Here is a 19,311-nt window from a genome sequence, read left to right as displayed (position 1 = left end):
ATTATTAGGGATAGGATTCATGAGCGTTTGGAGAGCCATGACCTCAGTAGGGAGAGCCAGCATAGCTTTGCGAGGGACAGGCTGTTTCTCACTAACTTTATAGAGTTTTTTGATGAGGTGTAGAAGGTGGTTGATGAAGGTAGTGCTGTGGATGTTGTCTACATGGATTTTTGTAAGGCACTTGACAAGGTCCCTTAATCCAGAAGATTAAGTTGCATGGGATACATGGTGAATTGGCCATTTGGACTCAGAGTTGGCTTGCCCATAGCAGACAGAGGGTAGTGGTTGAAAGGACTTATTCCAGCTGGAGTTGTGGGATTAGTGGTGTTCTCCAGGGACCTTACTGGGACCTCTGCTGTTTCAGATGTATATAAATGACCTGGATGAAAATGTAGGTGGGTGGGTTCATAAAGTTGCAGATGATACCAAGATCGGAGGAGTTGTGGATTGTGTAGAAGACTTGCAAAGAATACATCAGGATATAGATCGGTTGCAGATCTGGGCAGAGGAATGGAGATGGAGTTTAACCAGACAAATGTAAAGTGTTGCACCTTGGTAGGCCAAGGTAAAGAGACAGTACAAGACCATTATCAGTGATGATGAGCAGAGGGATCTTGGTGTCCAAGTTCATAGCTCCCTATTTCTCTCTCAACAGGTGTTAACCCATTGAGCAACACAGACAAAGCACTAGAGGGACTCAGCAGGTCAGGCAGCACTTATGGAGATGACTATTAATCCAGCCACTATTACTTCATTACTTCCTTTTGGTCACCTTGTGTACAGCCTAGCATCATGTTATGGATGTACAATCAATCTATGAATATAAATGATCTTATCCATTTATATTTATTGTGTTTTATTATTATTATTATTGAGCTGTTTATCTTTTGAGTTTTTTTTGTGTTGCATTGGATCTGGAAGGATTACTTGAACAAACTATTTCATTCTCCTTACAGATGTCTCCAGGAAATAACATTAAACAATCGTGAATCTTGATTTATTCCTTTCCACAAATGCCTCTTGACATGCTGAGTTTCTCCGGCACTTTGTGTGTGTAACTCTGGATTTCAAACATCTGCAGAATCTCTTGTATCTCCAATATTTTCTGTATTATTAAAATGATCATTTCTTATCTCTATGGGTGCATGGGTTTAAGATTTAGACTTCATTTCAGTTTTGATGAGTGGTGTTAAATTCCAAGGCAATTTAGGGCAGGGAAGTCTATGTTCCCTGAGAATAGTTGCACATTTTTCTTTCACATTAAAGGAACATTTCAATTTATCTTCAGAAAATCGCTCTACAAGAAAGCTAAATGCCACAACAACATCTCACTCAATGTCAGCAAGTTCAAAGAGCTGATTATTGACTGCAGGAGGTGGAAAATGGTGGTCCATGACCCAGCCCTCATCAGAGGATCAGAGATGGAGAGGGAGAGCAACTCTAAATTCCTCATCAGAGGATCTATCCAGGGACCAGCACCAATGTGCCATTGCAACACACCTCCTGGGTGTTAGTGCAGATTCAGCGTGTCATAGAGTCTAGAGATATAGACACAGAAACAGGCCCTTTATCCCATCAAGTCCATGCCAAGCCATTAATCTGCCTAGTCTCATCGACCTCCACCGGGACCAAAACCCTCCATATCTCCCCCATTCATCTACCTATCCAAATTTCTCTTAAACATAGAAGGTGATCTTGCATTCACCACTTGCGCTGGCAGCACATTCCACACTCTCACAACCCTCTGAGTGAAGAAACTCCCTCTCATGTTCCCCTTAAACATTTTACCTTTCACCCTTAACCCCTGACCCCAATTCTAGTCTCATCCAACATCAGTGATAAAAGCCTGCTTTCATTTACCCTATCTATACCTCTCATAATTTTGTATACCTCTATCAAATTTTCTCCAAGGAAGATTTGCTCCAAGGAATTAAGTCAACCTTTCCCTGTACCTCTGGTCCTCAAGTCCAGCAACACTCTTGTCACTTTTCTCTGCTCTCTTTCAATCTTATTGACATCTTTCCTGTAGGTGGTGACCAGAACTGCGCACAACACTCAAACAACACACACAAAATGCTAAAGGAACTCAGCAGATTTAAAACTCAAAATTTGGCCTCACCATTATCTTATACAACTTCAACATAACATCCCATCTTCTGTACACCTGTATTCAATGGTTTGATTTATGAAGACCAAAGTGCATGGCCTTACATCTCCCTATACTATATTTCACCTGCCAATTCTTTGCCATTCCCCCAATCTGTCTTTTTGCAGACAGCAACCTACCCTTCCACCTATCTCTATATCATCCGCAAAATCTGCCACAAAGCCATGAATTCCTTCATCCAAATCAGTGACATATAATGTAAAAAGAACTGGTCCCAACCCAAGCCCTGTGATATACCAGCAGTCAGCCAGAAAAAGCCACCCTTTTTCCCACTATTTGCCACTTGCCAGCTAGCCTCTCTTCTAACCATTCTATTACCTTTCCCGTAATACCATGGGCTCTAATCTTATTAAGCTCATGTGTGGCACATTATTAAAGGCCTTCTGAATAAGCAACAAACACTGACAACACACACAAAATGCAGGAGGAACTCAGCAGGCCAGGCAGCATCAATGGAAAAAAGTACAGTCGATGTTTTGGGTTGAGACCCTTCAGGAGGACATGCTGCCCGATCTGCTGAGTTCCTCCAGCATTCTGTGTGTGTTGCTTTGATTTCCAGCATCTGCAGATTTTCTCTTGTTTGTGAACAACCACTGATTCTCTTTTGTCTAACCTACATCTTATTTCCTCAAACAATTCCAACAGACTTGTTAGGCAAGATTTCCCCTTTATCTAACTACCCTAGATCTAGCTATTCTTGGATCCCTCCGTGCTACCCCACTCCTCTGTGCATTACTGCTCACTATGTAAGACCGTACCTGGCTGGTCCTCCTAAAGTCCAACACCTCACACTTGTCTGCATGAAAATCCATCTGGCCTTTTCAGTCCAATTCCTGCTACAAGTTTCGATAGTCTTCCTTGCTGTCCACTACATTCCTAATCTTGGTGCCAACCGCATATTGGTGATCCAGTTTACCATATTATCATCTAGATCATTCCTATAGATGACAAACAACAACAGACCCAGCTCTGATCCCTTTGATACATGACTAGTCACAAGTGTTCAGTCAATTAGCCAACCATTTCTCTGGCTTCCCCTACAAAGCCAAGTTTACCATCTCATTTACCATCTCATCCAGTTTACCATCTCATCTTGAATGCCAAACAACTGAAGATTCCTGACCAACTTCCCATGTGGAACCTTGCCAAAGGCCTTACTGGAGTCGATGTTAGCAACAGCCATTGCCTTGCCTTCCTCACCTTTCCTGGTAATTTCCTCAAAATACACTACAAGACTAGTTAGACACAACTTACCACACACAAATTCATGTTGTCTGTCCCTAATCAGTCCCTCTCTCTCCAAGTACTTATATATACAGTCTCTTAGAATACCTTCCAATAACTTTCCCATGATTGATGTCAGGCTCACTGGTCTATAGTTTCCAGGGTTATTCTTTGAACCTTTCTTAAACAATGGAACAATATTAGCCATCCTTCTCTGGTACCTCATCCGTGGCTAAGGATGTTTTAAATATGTTAGGGTCCCTTCAATTTTTGCACTTGCATCCCACAGGGGCTGAGGGAACTCCTTTATCAAGCCTTGGGGATTTATCCACCCTAATTTGCCTCAAGACAGCAAACACCTCCTCCTCTGTATAGGGTCCATGACCTCGCTGCTGCATTGCCTCACAGCTAAGGACTCTGTCCCTCTCTCAAATAAATACAGGTGCAAAAAATCCATTTCAAATCTTCCCTATCTCATTGAGCTCCCTGCATAGATTGCCATTCTGATCTCCAGAGGACCAATTTTGGCCCTGGCAATCCATTTCCTCTTGATATATCTGTAGAATCCCTTAGGATTCTTCTTCACCTTGTCTGCTAGGAAACCTCGTGTCTTCTTTGAGCCCTCCTAATTTCCTTCTCTTTTCCATAATTACTTTAAAACTAATGACATTATGATTACTGAATGCCAAGTGTCCCCCAACACAAATTTGCCACCTGCCCTGTCTCATTCGCTAGTAGAAGATCGAGTGCTACACTCTCTCTAGTTGGGACTTCTTTAAGGAAACCTCCCTGAGCACATTTGATAAATTATTTTCCATCCAGCCCTTTAACAATCTGGGAGTCCCAATCAATATGTGGAAAGTTCAAATCACCCACTTTCACCCCTATGTTTCTTGCAATAGTCTGCGAGCTTTCGACAAATGTACTCTTCTAAATCCTGTGCGTATAATACAATCCCATTAATGTGGTCAACATTACTTATTCCTCAGTTCCACCTATAAAGTTTCATGAGATGAACTCTCCGGTCTGTCTAAGCACTGCTGTGACATTTTCTCTGAGACCCAATCACAGTGACCTGAGACATAGACACTGGGACCCAATCACAATGACCTGACACAAAGACACTGGGACCCAATCACAATGACCTGACACATAGACACTGACACCCAATCACAATGACCTGAGACATAGAGACTGATACCCAATCACAATGACCTGAGACATAGACACTGGGACCCAATCACAATGACCTGACACATAGACACTGACACCCAATCACAATGACCTGAGACATAGACACTGGGACCCAATCACAATGACCTGACACATAGACACTGGGACCCAATCACAATGACCTGACACATAGACACTGACACCCAATCACAATGACCTGACACATAGACACTGGGACCCAATCACAATGACCTGAGACATAGACACTGGGACCCAATCGGAATGACCTGAGATATAGACACTGACACCCAATCACAATGACCTGAGACATAGACACTGACACCCAATCATAATGACCTGAGATATAGACACTGGGACCCAATCACAATGACCTGAGATATAGACACTGGGACCCAATCACAATGACCTGAGATATAGACACTGACACCCAATCACAATGACCTGAGATATAGACACTGACAACCAATCACAATGACCTGACACATAGACACTGGGACCCAATCACAGTGACCTGAGATATAGACACTGACACCCAATCACAATGACCTGAGATATAGACACTGACACCCAATCACAATGACCTGACACATAGACACTGGGACCCAATCACAATGACCTGAGACATAGACACTGACACCCAATCACAATGACTTGAGATATAGACACTGGGACCCAATCACAATGACCTGAGATATAGACACTGGGACCCAATCACAATGACCTGAGATATTGACACTGACATCCAATCACAATGACCTGACACATAGACACTGGGACCCAATCACAATGACCTGAGATATAGACACTGGGACCCAATCACAATGACCTGAGATATAGACACTGGGACCCAATCACAATGACCTGAGATATAGACACTGACACCCAATCACAATGACCTGACACATAGACACTGGGACCCAATCACAATGACCTGAGATATAGACACTGGGACCCAATCACAATGACCTGAGATATAGACACTGACACCCAATCACAATGACCTGAGATATAGACACTGACACCCAATCACAATGACCTGAGATATAGACACTGGGTCCCAATCACAATGACCTGAGATATAGACACTGGGACCCAATCACAATGACCTGAGATATAGACACTGACACCCAATCACAATGACCTGACACATAGACACTGACACCCAATCACAATGACCTGACACATAGACACTGGGACCCAATCACAATGACCCGAGACATAGACACTGGGACCCAATCACAATGACCTGAGATATAGACACTGGGACCCAATCACAATGACCTGAGATATAGACACTGGGACCCAATCACAATGACCTGAGACATAGACACTGGGCCCAATCACAATGACCTGAGATATAGACACTGGGACCCAATCACAATGACCTGAGATATAGATACTGACACCCAATCACAATGACCTGACACATAGACACTGGGACCCAATCACAATGACCTGAGACATAGACACTGGGACCCAATCACAATGACCTGAGATATAGACACTGGGACCCAATCACAATGACCTGAGACATAAACACTGGGACCCAATCACAATGACCTGAGATATAGACACTGACAACCAATCACAATGACCTGACACATAGACACTGACACCCAATCACAATGACCTGAGACATAGACACTGGGACCCAATCACAATGACCTGACACATAGACACTGGGACCCAATCACAATGACCTGACACATAGACACTGACACCCAATCACAATGACCTGACACATAGACACTGGGACCCAATCACAATGACCTGAGACATAGACACTGGGACCCAATCGGAATGACCTGAGATATAGACACTGACACCCAATCACAATGACCTGAGACATAGACACTGACACCCAATCACAATGACCTGAGACATAGACACTGACACCCAATCATAATGACCTGAGATATAGACACTGGGACCCAATCACAATGACCTGAGATATAGACACTGGGACCCAATCACAATGACCTGAGATATAGACACTGACACCCAATCACAATGACCTGAGATATAGACACTGACAACCAATCACAATGACCTGACACATAGACACTGGGACCCAATCACAGTGACCTGAGATATAGACACTGACACCCAATCACAATGACCTGAGATATAGACACTGACACCCAATCACAATGACCTGAGATATAGACACTGGGACCCAATCACAATGACCTGAGACATAGACACTGACACCCAATCACAATGACTTGAGATATAGACACTGGGACCCAATCACAATGACCTGAGATATAGACACTGGGACCCAATCACAATGACCTGAGATATTGACACTGACATCCAATCACAATGACCTGACACATAGACACTGGGACCCAATCACAATGACCTGAGATATAGACACTGGGACCCAATCACAATGACCTGAGATATAGACACTGGGACCCAATCACAATGACCTGAGATATAGACACTGACACCCAATCACAATGACCTGACACATAGACACTGGGACCCAATCACAATGACCTGAGATATAGACACTGGGACCCAATCACAATGACCTGAGATATAGACACTGACACCCAATCACAATGACCTGAGATATAGACACTGACACCCAATCACAATGACCTGAGATATAGACACTGGGTCCCAATCACAATGACCTGAGATATAGACACTGGGACCCAATCACAATGACCTGAGATATAGACACTGACACCCAATCACAATGACCTGACACATAGACACTGACACCCAATCACAATGACCTGACACATAGACACTGGGACCCAATCACAATGACCCGAGACATAGACACTGGGACCCAATCACAATGACCTGAGATATAGACACTGGGACCCAATCACAATGACCTGAGATATAGACACTGGGACCCAATCACAATGACCTGAGACATAGACACTGGGACCCAATCACAATGACCTGAGATATAGACACTGGGACCCAATCACAATGACTTGAGATATAGACACTGGGACCCAATCACAATGACCTGAGACATAAACACTGGGACCCAATCACAATGACCTGAGATATAGACACTGACACCCAATCACAATGACCTGAGATATAGACACTGGGACCCAATCACAATGACCTGAGACATAAACACTGAGACCCAATCACAATGACCTGACACAAAGACACTGGGACCCAATCACAATGACCTGAGATATAGATACTGACACCCAATCACAATGACCTGAGACATAGACACTGACACCCAGTCACAGTGACCTGAGATATAGACACTGGGACCCAATCACAATGACCTGACACATAGACACTGACACCCAATCACAATGACCTGAGATATAGACACTGGGACCCAATCACAATGACCCGAGATATAGACACTGGGACCCAATCACAATGACCTGTCACATAGACACTGGGACCCAATCACAATGACCTGAAACATAGACACTGACACCCAATCACAGTGACCTGAGATATAGACACTGGGACCCAATCACAATGACCTGAGATATAGACACTGGGACCCAATCACAATGACCTGAGACATAGACACTGGGACCCAATCACAATGACCTGACACATAGACACTGGGACCCAATCACAATGACCTGACACATAGACACTGGGACCCAATCACAATGACCTGACACATAGACACTGGGACCCAATCACAATGACCTGACACATAGACACTGGGACCCAATCACAATGACCTGAGACATAGACACTGACACCCAATCACAATGACCTGAGATATTGACACTGGGACCCAATCACAATGACCTGAGATATAGACACTGGGACCCAATCACAATGACCTGAGATATAGACACTGACAACCAATCACAATGACCTGAAACATAGACACTGGGACCCAATCACAATGACCTGAGACATAGACACTGGGACCCAATCACAATGACCTGACACATAGACACTGGGACCCAATCACAATGACCTGAGACATAGACACTGACACCCAATCACAATGACCTGAGACATAGACACTGGGACCCAATCACAATGACCTGAGATATAGACACTGGGACCCAATCACAATGACCTGAGATATAGATACTGACACCCAATCACAATGACCTGAGACATAGACACTGGGACCCAATCACAATGACCTGAGACATAGACACTGACACCCAATCACAATGACCTGAGATATAGACACTGCCACCCAATCACAATGACCTGACACAGAGACACTGGGACCCAATCACAATGACCTGAGATATAGACTCTGAGTGAGAATAATTAGAAAAATGATCACTTTACTGTAATCCTGGATACAGATAGAATACCAAAAATAATCTGCTGCTTACCTGGTAAAACGAACTTGACATATATTGCACATATATGGTTTTTCGCCTGTGTGTGTTCTCATGTGTCGGGGTAACTTCCCTGCTCCTTGGATCACCTTGTTGCAGATGGGACATTGCTGAGATGCCTTGGGTCTCATTTTCTTCTCATATTCCAAAGACCATGTTGGATAGACTGTTGCCAGATAGGAAGGACCAAATATATTCAAATAGGAATTAAAATCCAGTTCATCCTTTAATGTTTCCAAGTTATTCTGACTGTTTTCCACCATAATACCTTTAAAAAAGTCACAAAGATTTGTGGTTGTAGACAGATCCTCTTTCACCTCTTGTTTGATCTTTTCCTTCTTCATTACTAGATTAAGAGGCAATTGGTCCACATCTTGGTGTTCCAAAAGCCGTGGAAAACCATTATATCCTCCATTCCAGAAGGAAGGAAATAATCCTGGTCCCTGTGGAATCTCTCCATTCAGCAAATTCCCTCTGGAACTCAACCCTTCTTTTAAGATTGATTCCAGGGAGAAATCACTCACAGATCCCAAGTTTCTATCAGGAACATTAACTGCAAAATGGTTTAAATGTTCCCGAGGCAGTTCGCTGCATTGCTTTTCCATCATTTTGCTTGTCGAAGTGTTTTTAGAATCACATTCCTTATTCCAGTGGTTTTGGTCAGATTCTTTGATAGGTTCTTGAGGATTTTCTTCATGATCTTCTTTAAGACTTTGTTGGGGGGATTTCCATATATCCTTCTGGCACAGATCATCTTCGAGCTCTTGGCTGGATTCTTTGCCAGAGACTCCATCGTCATTGACTACCTCGCCGCTTGCCTCCATGATGTCAATGCACACTTGGATAACGCACTGAATTTCCAACTGCTGGGCCGCACTTAAAACATCCTTTACATTTGAGCTGCTAATGGTGAGGGTCGACGTATAAGCAAACTCCAGAATTGCAGAAAGTGCCTCAGGTGTCACAAAATCAATCTGATAGACATTGTGTTGCTCTGCAAGCATATCTGAGGTAAACAGTGTCTTGAAATATTTGCTACACGCAGCAAGGATTGACCTATGGGTCTTGTATTCTTGATCCTTTACTATCAGGATGACATCACAGAGCAGGCCTTCCTGCCTCTGTTCATTCAGACTACACAGCAGCTTGTTGCTATGGTCTGGAAATGGGATTCCAATGAGGTCTTCAACGGTACTGGTCATTTTTATGCAAAGTGGTCTGTGAGATAAAAGGAAGTAGAAAATAGTCTAATTAGTGACAGTTCTTTCAAAAGTTGCAAATATTACAGACACAAACACATGCACACATACCCAAAGATGTTTATATCTTATATAGTCATAAAAATTGTTAAATGAAAGAGGACCAACATAATTTTGCCTTCTACTCTCTTAGTAGTTAGAAATCAGGCTTAATATTACTGGCACATGTTGTAAGCATTGTTATTTTGCAGCAGCAGTACATTGCAATATATATAAACTATAAATTACAACAAGAATTATATATAACAATAAGATTAAGTACAAAAAAGAGCAAAAAATTAGTGAGTTTTCCACAAAATGCTGGTGGAACACAGCAGGCCAGGCAGCATCTATAGGGAGAAGCACTGTCGATGTTCCGTGCTGAGAACAGAGTCTTGGCCCGGAACATCAACAGTAACAATTATTGACTAATCAGTTTATCTGCCAATCAGCCTACAACAGACACAGGCATGTTGCAAGAATAACCTAGTGATGGAGCTTTTTAAGAACTGTAATCTTGAAGAACAAAAGAAGTCTCTCTTTCACTTTCTTTTTGTATTTTAAGTTTGCTGTCTTCTGCACACTGGTCATCCACCCTGTTAGTGCAGTCTTTCATTGATTCTATTATGGTTATAGGAGTTATTGACTATGCCCGCAAGAAAATGAGTCTGAAGTTTGTACATATGATATATATGTACTTTGATAACAAATTTACTCTGAACTTTGAGAAAATCTAATCTTCCAATTAACGCTGCATTTAATTACATGTTATCTCTCAAATTACTCATCTGTATTCATTCCAAAATGTATTTCCTGTCAGAAATCTATCTCAACTACATCTGAATGAATCAATACTGATTGTTCCACCAACTGACGAAGGTGTTCAAAGACATTTTCACTCTCTCACTGCTACAAAAGGGCAACAGTTATACTTGCCCAAGAAGAGCAAGATGAGCTGCCTTAATGACTGTCATCCAGCAGCGCACACATCTACCGTGATAAAGTGCTTTGAGAGGTTGGTTATGGCTAAAACTAACTCCTGTCTCAGCAAGGACCTGGACCCACTGCAATTTGCCTATCACAGTAGGTCTACAGTGGATGCGATCTCATTGGTTCTTCACGCAATTGCCTGGACAATACGAATACCTGTGTCAGAATGCTGTTTATCGACTACAGCTCAGTGTTTACCACCATCATTCCCACAGATCTGATCGATAGGTTACAGAATCTGGGCCTCTGTACCTCCTTCTGCATCTGCATCCTTGACTTCCTCACCAGAAGACCACAATCTATGTGGATCGGAAATAACACCTCCACGTCGCTGACAATCAACTCCGGCACACCTCAGGGATACGTGCTCAGCCCACTGCTCTACTCTTGCTACACCCATGACTGTGTGTCTAAGCGCAGCTCAAATGGCATCTATAAATTTGCTAATGACACAACTATTGTTGGCAGGGTTTTATATGGTGATGAGAGGATATACAGGAATAAAGTAGATCAGCTCATTGTGAGTAGTTTTGCAGCAACAATCTTGCACTCAAGGTCAATAAAACCAAATAACTGATTGTGTACTTCAGAAAGGGTAAGGTGAGGGAGCTATGAACTTGGACCTGAAGATCCCTCTGCTTATCAACACAGTTAAGGGTCTTACCATGAACAATGTTGATAACTAGAGAGATCTTAGGGTTCAAATTCATAGCTCACTTTACATTTCACCTGCCAGGGTGCAACACGTCACATTTGGCTGCATTAAACTCCATCTGTTATTTGTCTAAATTCATAATCACTATGCCCAAATCTGCAATTGATCTATATCCCATTGTACTCTTTGCTAGTCTTCTACACTATCCACAACAGCACCAAGCTTCATAGCATTTGCAAACTTTCTAAACAAACAATGGAATCTTATAGGAAAGGAGCATGGAACAAAATGAGGAAGGTTGGAGTGGTGATGGGCAGATGGAGTAAATCCTCGCACTGCAGGGCTCCCTCCAGCAGGTCACTCTTTGCCACAGATGTCTGCATAGGCAGTCTCTTGTAGCTCCATTTTCTAACCTCATTGTCATTACACTCCCAAAGCAACATCAGCACAAACCTCTCACTCCTTGGCATCTGGTCATGAGATCCACGAAACAGCCAAAAAGGAACCATATAGAAGCCACAAGATAATGTCGTGAGGTGATATATATGCATTCCATATGCACCACAAGATGATACCTGTATAAAATCTATGCCTATAAATGAACACCTTCTGCAGGAGATAGATTTTATGACATGTTTATTAACATTAATTTTTAAAGAAGAAATCACAGTATTTAAGAGAACAAAACTTTTTGGGAAGTTGGAACATCTATAATATCACAGATATTATAGACAGAAGTGATGCTTCATAATGATGCTAATAATTGGAGGGAGTTAAGGCTGTGAGGAAGTCGACAAAGACAAATTAAGACATGAAGGTTTTGCCTAAATTAACATTCCTGTCAGCTTTTAACCTCAGATTCTCAGATGTTCCCTGTTTAGGATACCACACTCTTGTACATTTTCCAGTTTAATAAGAGTGTATCGCTGAAAAAAAACAGTTGTCCCAAAATTCATACTTACGTTTGCCAAGAGACTAAAAAGAAAGAAAATCTCCATTCCTAAGATCTTATTTTTTCATCATGTTTTCATTACTGAACAATTTTTGAAGGAATTTCAGTATAAGGAGACATTAATCACAATTCTTCTTTGTTCAATAATATTTTATCATGTTGATGAAACTTAGTAGAGTGATCACTCCAGTTGAGTGTGATGTTCTCCCAAGGGGTTATTCCTTCAACAGAGAACGACTGTGCATGACTTTGTTTAATGTGAGAAGGCTGATGCTCACACATGGGGTCAGGGTCCAGTGACATGGAGTGCAAGATGACAGGGGACCCTTCACTGTTGCAGCCTTCCTCCAGCTTCACTGCTGTTCTGACATGTCATCCTCTTCCGCCAGCTCCACCGCTGAGATCTTGGTAGGATCGCATTTTGTCTGGATCCTCCCCCTTCACCTCCCTGGAGTGAGTGACCCTACCAGGAGTAAACTCTTGGGATCTCAGAAACACACAAAACGATTATCCTCAGAGAAGAAACTCAGTGCCGGCTAAGTAAAGGATGGCGGTGTCATTCAGCAATTTACTTCTCATTCCATACCTCATCTTCAACCAGTTCCCTGCTGGATTATCCAACAAGGGGGAAAAACGTATGCGCTCAAACATTTCCTCCGGAATGCACAGAAGTAATGGATGTTGTCATTCAGATTGTCAATAAAATAATGGCAAAAAGTTTAAATCACCGTCAATTCCGTTTGTTACTGGACGAGCTGGAAATTGCATATTCTGATCTCCTGCTGCACAACAAAGTCTGATGGTTGTCCAGGGGGGAGGTGCTGAAACGCTTTGTCGCGTGTCTGGAAGAAGTGAAAACTTTCCTGGGCAGCAAAGGGCTCAACTTTCCTGAGCTGGAACAGCCAGAGTGGCTGGAAAAGCTACACTTCATGGTAGACATGACAGCGCACCTGAACACGCTGAACACAGCTCTTCAACGGGGTAAGGACGTACAGCCCTGCACATGTTGGAGGATGTTTTGGCATTCGAGCGCAAGTTGACGTTGCTTGCCAGAGATTTACAGAAAGGCACATTGTCTCACTTCCCCAATTTGAGAGAGTTCAAACAAGGTCACGACATGATAAATTCGGAGTATTTACATTCTGCAATCATCGCAATGCAAACATCGTTTGGGAAACGCTTCTGTGAGTTCAGAGAGGAAAAAAACACATTATCCTTCCCGGTCACTCCCCTAAGCATCGATCCATCCCTACTAAATACGACTGCATTGTCAGGTGTGAGTCAACCTGAACAAGTATGATAAATATTTTAATTGCCTATTATTTTACGTATATTCATATGTTTTCATTGTTCAGTGAAATAGTCCTTTTATTTTTCAGGTTGACAGCTGGCTGACGTTATTTTTGGTTTGCTGCTGGCGGCAAATTTAAGTTTGGCGTTTTTCATAAATACAAGAAGGACTCAAATAGACGTTGAGTATTTTACTTAAAAGTAACCTTCAACCCAACGTCTTTTTTTCGGAGTTCAAAATGTTTTTGTTGCATGCAGAAATGTAATTTCATTTTCTCTGCAGGAGTTCATCAATTTCATAAATGCAACACATTATAGTTTGTTTATACATAGCATAAAGGCAAAACAAAACGTTGTATGCAGTGTTATTTCATTTTAAATGTCAAGCGGGTTTTGCGGCTCCCAGTGTTTTCTTTTCTGTGGGAAACGGGTCCAAGTGGCTCTTTCAGTGGTAAAGGTTGCTGACCCCTGGTCTAGGCCTTTCAACATTCAAAAGGTTTCAATGAGACCCCCCCCTCATCCTTCTGAATTCCAGGGAACACAGACCCAGAGCCATCAAATATTCCTCGTATGATAACCCTTTCATTCCTGGAATCACCCTTGTGAACCTCCTTTGGACCCTCTCCAATGCCAGCACATCTTTTCTAAGATGAGGAGCCCAAAACTGTTCACAATACTCAAGGTGAGGCCTCACCAGTGCCTTATAAAGCTTCAGCATCACATCCTTGCTCTTGTATTCTAGACCTCTTGAAATGAATGCTAACATTGCATTTGCCTTCCTCACCACTGACTCAACCTGCAAGTTAACCTTTAGGGTGTTCTGTACAAGATTCCAAAATTCCTCTGCTATCAGATTCCTGGATTTTCTCCCTATTTAGAAAATATTCCACTCATTTATTTCTGTCACTGATGTGCTTTACCATGCATTTTCCAACATTGTATTTCTTTTACCACTTTCTTGCCCATTCTCCTAATCTGTCCAAGTCCTTCTGCATCACACCTGCTTCCTCAACACTACCTGCCCCTCCAACAATCTTCATATCATCTGCAAACTTGGCAACAAAGCCATCTATTCCATCATCTAAATCATTTATATACAGCATAAAAAGTAGTCATAACACCAACCCCTGTGGAACACCACTAGTCACTGGCAGCCAACCAGAAAAGGATCCTTTTATTCCCACTCGCTGCCTCCTACCGACCAGCCAATGCTCTAACCATCTTAGTCCTTAAATCCCTGGAGCAGCCCGGAGCAGGCCCAAAGCCTCGGTATTCTGTTAAATCCAAGTCCCTGGAGCAGCCCGGAGCAGGCCCAAAGCCTCGGTATTCTGTTAAATCCAAGTCCCTGGAGCAGCCCGGAGCAGGCCCAAAGCCTCGGTATTCTGTTAAATCCAAGTCCCTGGAGCAGCCCGGAGCAGGCCCAAAGCCTCGGTATTCTGTTCATCATATTAGTGGGGCAAATCTCCACAGAGATCACAGACACGAAGCACAGCAGCTAGGCGTAGTCTCACAGCCTTAGTGTCACGGAGGGAGAAGACTCCGGACTATCTGAGCCAATATTAAAATTGTCCGAACCTCGTACTAGGACCCAGGCCTAGATCTTGCTGCCAAAGGAAGCATTCTCGACCTCTCTAAATTGGATTGGTGTCCAGACCGATCCAACTTCACTGGACTTTCGACAACCTACCTTTCCAGACTATATGGGCTAGCACTTAGATTGCCCAAACACTGGGTAGTTTGTCACATTAGGCCTCAGGCCTTGTCGCGGTGAATCGCTCCGGGCCTTAAACACGCCATCCAGTGATTTACTTCGGGCCTGGATTTTGCCGCCAAAGCTGTAATCAATCTCTCCAATTTGGCTCGGTATTTAGAATGATCCACCCACCGTCTTCTCCCATCCAAATCATCCATTCCAATCACGACGGCTCCAACACCAATGCAGCAATTTTGCAGCGCACCAGCAGGGTATGTTCGCTTTGCCTTTGTTTGCTTCTTCATTGTTTGGAGTGATCATTTACTTACTTAATCAAAAGTGTTATTAAGTTTTAAACTCAGGTTGGAGGAACAACACCTTATATACCGGCTGGGTAGCCTCCAAACTGATGGCATGAACATTGACTTCTCTAACTTCTGTTAATGCCCTTCCTCCCCTTCTTACCCCATCCCTGACATATTTAGTTGTTTGCCTGTTCTCCATCTCCCTCTGGTGCTCCCCCCCTTTCTTTCTCCTGAGGCCTCCCGTCCCATGATCCTTTCCCTTCTCCAGCTCAGTATCACTTTTGCCAATCACCTTTCCAGCTTTTAGCTTCATCCCACCCCCTCCGGTCTTCTCCTATCATTTCGCATTTCCCCCTCCCCCCACTACTTTCAAATCTCTTACTATCTTTCCTTTTGGTTAGACCTGACGAAGGGTCTCGGCCCGAAACATCGACAGCACTTCTCCCTATAGATGCTGCCTGGCCTGCTGTGTTCCACCAGCATTTTGTGTGTGTTAAGTTTTAATTGAATATCTTTGCTTTCGAACTACCAGTAAGCTGTCACACATCTTCAGTAGCCCCATTTTAAAGCATTAAGTTCTGTTTATGGTTTTAAACACACAGTCAGTGTTCATTTCTGAATCATTCGAATTGTTCTGACCAGGTAAAATGATCCAACTTTGTTAGGAAGTACTTTATAAAAATTAAAAACAGTAACACTACAGCAAATTTATTTTTTATGTATTTTTTCTGTAATTTAATATAGACATGGCTCTGTGTAAAGCCCTTCAGAATCAGAATCAGGTTTAATATCACTGAGATACATTGTGAAATTCGTTGTTTTGCGGCAGTAGTACAGAGAAATACACAATAATAAATACAGTGAATTACAATGCGAAATATATATATATCAAATAAATTAAATCAGTAGTGCAAAAAGAAAGAAGGAAAAAACACTGAGATGGTATTCATGGGTTCACTGTCCATTCAGAAATCCGATGGCGGAGGGGAAGATGTTCCTGAATCATTGAGGGTGTCTTCAGGCTCCTGTAGCTCCTCCCTGATGGTAGCGATGAGAAGAGGGCATGTCCTGGGTGATGGATGCTGCCTTTTTGAGGCATCACATTTTGAAGATGTCCTGGATTTCAATATTAAATATGTATTCATTTTTAAGTCAATATCTAATCTTTCAAACCTCAATGGTGATGAAAAATTATCCTCTGTTCAGCAGTAACAAATATCTTGGAGTCATAGAACGCTACAGCACAGAAACAGGCCCTTGTACCTATCTCGTCCATGTTGAACAGCTAGTCTGCCTAATCCTGTGAACCTGCACCTGGACCAAGGCCCTCCTGTCCATGTACCTACCCCAATTTCTCTTGTGTTGAAATTGAACCAACATCCACCATCCCGCTGGCAATTCATTCCTCACTCAGCATCCTCTGAGTGAAGAAGTTCCCCCTCATGTTCCCCTTAAACATTCTACCTTTCACCCATAACCTATGACCTCCAGTTGTTGTCTCACCCAATCTCAGTGAAAAAGCCTGCTTGTATTTACCCTATCGATATTCCTCACAAGCTATTTCGCTCGCTCACCTTCCCACTCCTTCCCTTTAAGACAGAACTGGATTCTTACTCTTCTAATGTGCCATAATTAGGTTGGCTGTGAATGAGGACAGAAGAATGGAGGGATCTCATGATATATTGAAGTGCCTAGATAGAGTAGAAATGGAGAGACAGACAGACAGACATACTTTATTGATCCTGAGGGAAATTGGGTTTCGTTACAGCCGTACCAACCAAGAATAGTGTAGAAATATAGCAATATAAGAAAATAAATAATTAAATAATAATAAGTTAATCATGCCAAGTGGAAATGTCCAGGACCAGCCTATTGGCTCAGGGTGTCTGGCACTCCGAGGGAGGAGTTGTAAAGTTTGATGGCCACAGGCAGGAATGACCTCCTATGATGCTCAGTGTTACATCTCGGTGGAATGAGTCTCTGGCTGCATGTACTCCTGTGCCTAACCAGTACATTATGAATTATATGGGAGACATTGTCCAAGATGGCATGCAACTTGGACAGCATTGTATCCAGGATACAGGATGTATCCTGTAGTGGGGAAGTCTACTATCAGAGGGCACAGCCTCAGAATAGAGGAACGTCCGTTTAGAACAGAGATGACGAGTAATTTTTTTAGCCACAGAGTGATGAATCTGTGGAATTCATTGCCACTGACAGGATGGAGGCCAAGTCATTGAGTATATATAAAGCAGAGGTTAATAAGTTATTGATTAGTCAGGGTATCAAAAGTTATGGGGAGAAAGCAGGAGAATGGGGTTAAGAGGGATAATAAGTTATCCATGATTGAATGGTGGAGAAAACTCTTACAACATAGGGGAACTACCATTGTCCTTGAGAATTCAGGCCACAAACTGCAGTGAATACATTACATAGACCAGTACAGCACAGGAACAGGCCCTTTAGCCCACAATGTTGTGCTGAACCAATTAAATTAGTAATCAGATGGGCAGAATGGCCTAACTCTGCTCCTATGGTCTTATGATCTTGACTTACAGGAAACATTACCCTTTATAATAAGACCATGAGATACAGGAGCAGAATGAGGCCATTTGGCCCATCGAATGTGCTCTGCCATTTCATCATGGCTGATCCTTTTTCCCTCTCAGCCCCAAATCCTGTCTTCACCCTATTTCCCTTCATGCTCTGACCACTCAAGAATCTATCAACCTTTGCCTTAAGTATACATAAAGACGGTCTCCACAGCTGCCTGTGGGAAAGAATTACAACACTCTCTAATAAAAGAAATTCCTCCTCTTCATTCTTCCTCATTCTAAAAGGACGCCCCCTATTCTGAGGCTATGTCCTCTGGTCCTAGACTCCCCCGAAAAGGAAACATACTCTCCACATCCACTCTACTGAGTCCTTACACTGTTAGGTAGGTTTCAATTAGGTCACCCACATTCTAGTGAATACAGGCCCATGTTAGGTGATAAGGAATATGTGAAAGACACAAAACATGCCAGACAAGGTGATAAACACAAAGAGGTAGAAGCATTTGAAGAGAAGCACACTAAGGCAGACAAATTCAGATTTGTTGCAATCTCCAACTCAAAGAAAGAGAACAAGAAAACCCAGCCTATTTACTGTGGGGCACACAGACAACGCTGAGTTATCCCTGTCTTTTGTATCAGGAATCACAATAGCTTTCCCACTGGGCAGCTGGCAGGTCGTCTTTGCTGTGCTTGCATAACCTACACGGAAATGAGTTGGCACTACTG

General features: G+C 42.8%; 1 protein-coding gene across 8 annotated transcripts in view; it reads right to left on the bottom strand.

The window, feature by feature from the left end:
• LOC132405046 (zinc finger and BTB domain-containing protein 7C) overlaps window positions 1–19,311 on the bottom strand; it is a 313,232-nt gene that overhangs the window by 30,897 nt on the left and 263,024 nt on the right. For all 8 annotated transcript variants that reach the window (XM_059989759.1, XM_059989756.1, XM_059989763.1 and 5 more), the window contains one exon: window positions 8,902–10,125. In XM_059989759.1, coding sequence (XP_059845742.1) covers window positions 8,902–10,125 — 1,224 coding nt within the window. The remainder of the gene's footprint in view (window positions 1–8,901; window positions 10,126–19,311) is intronic.

The sequence above is a fragment of the Hypanus sabinus genome, chromosome 14 (genome assembly GCF_030144855.1).
Source record: "Hypanus sabinus isolate sHypSab1 chromosome 14, sHypSab1.hap1, whole genome shotgun sequence".
NCBI lineage: Eukaryota > Metazoa > Chordata > Chondrichthyes > Myliobatiformes > Dasyatidae > Hypanus > Hypanus sabinus.
Note: the sequence above shows the minus strand (reverse complement) of the source record. Positions and strands in the feature narration are given on the sequence as shown.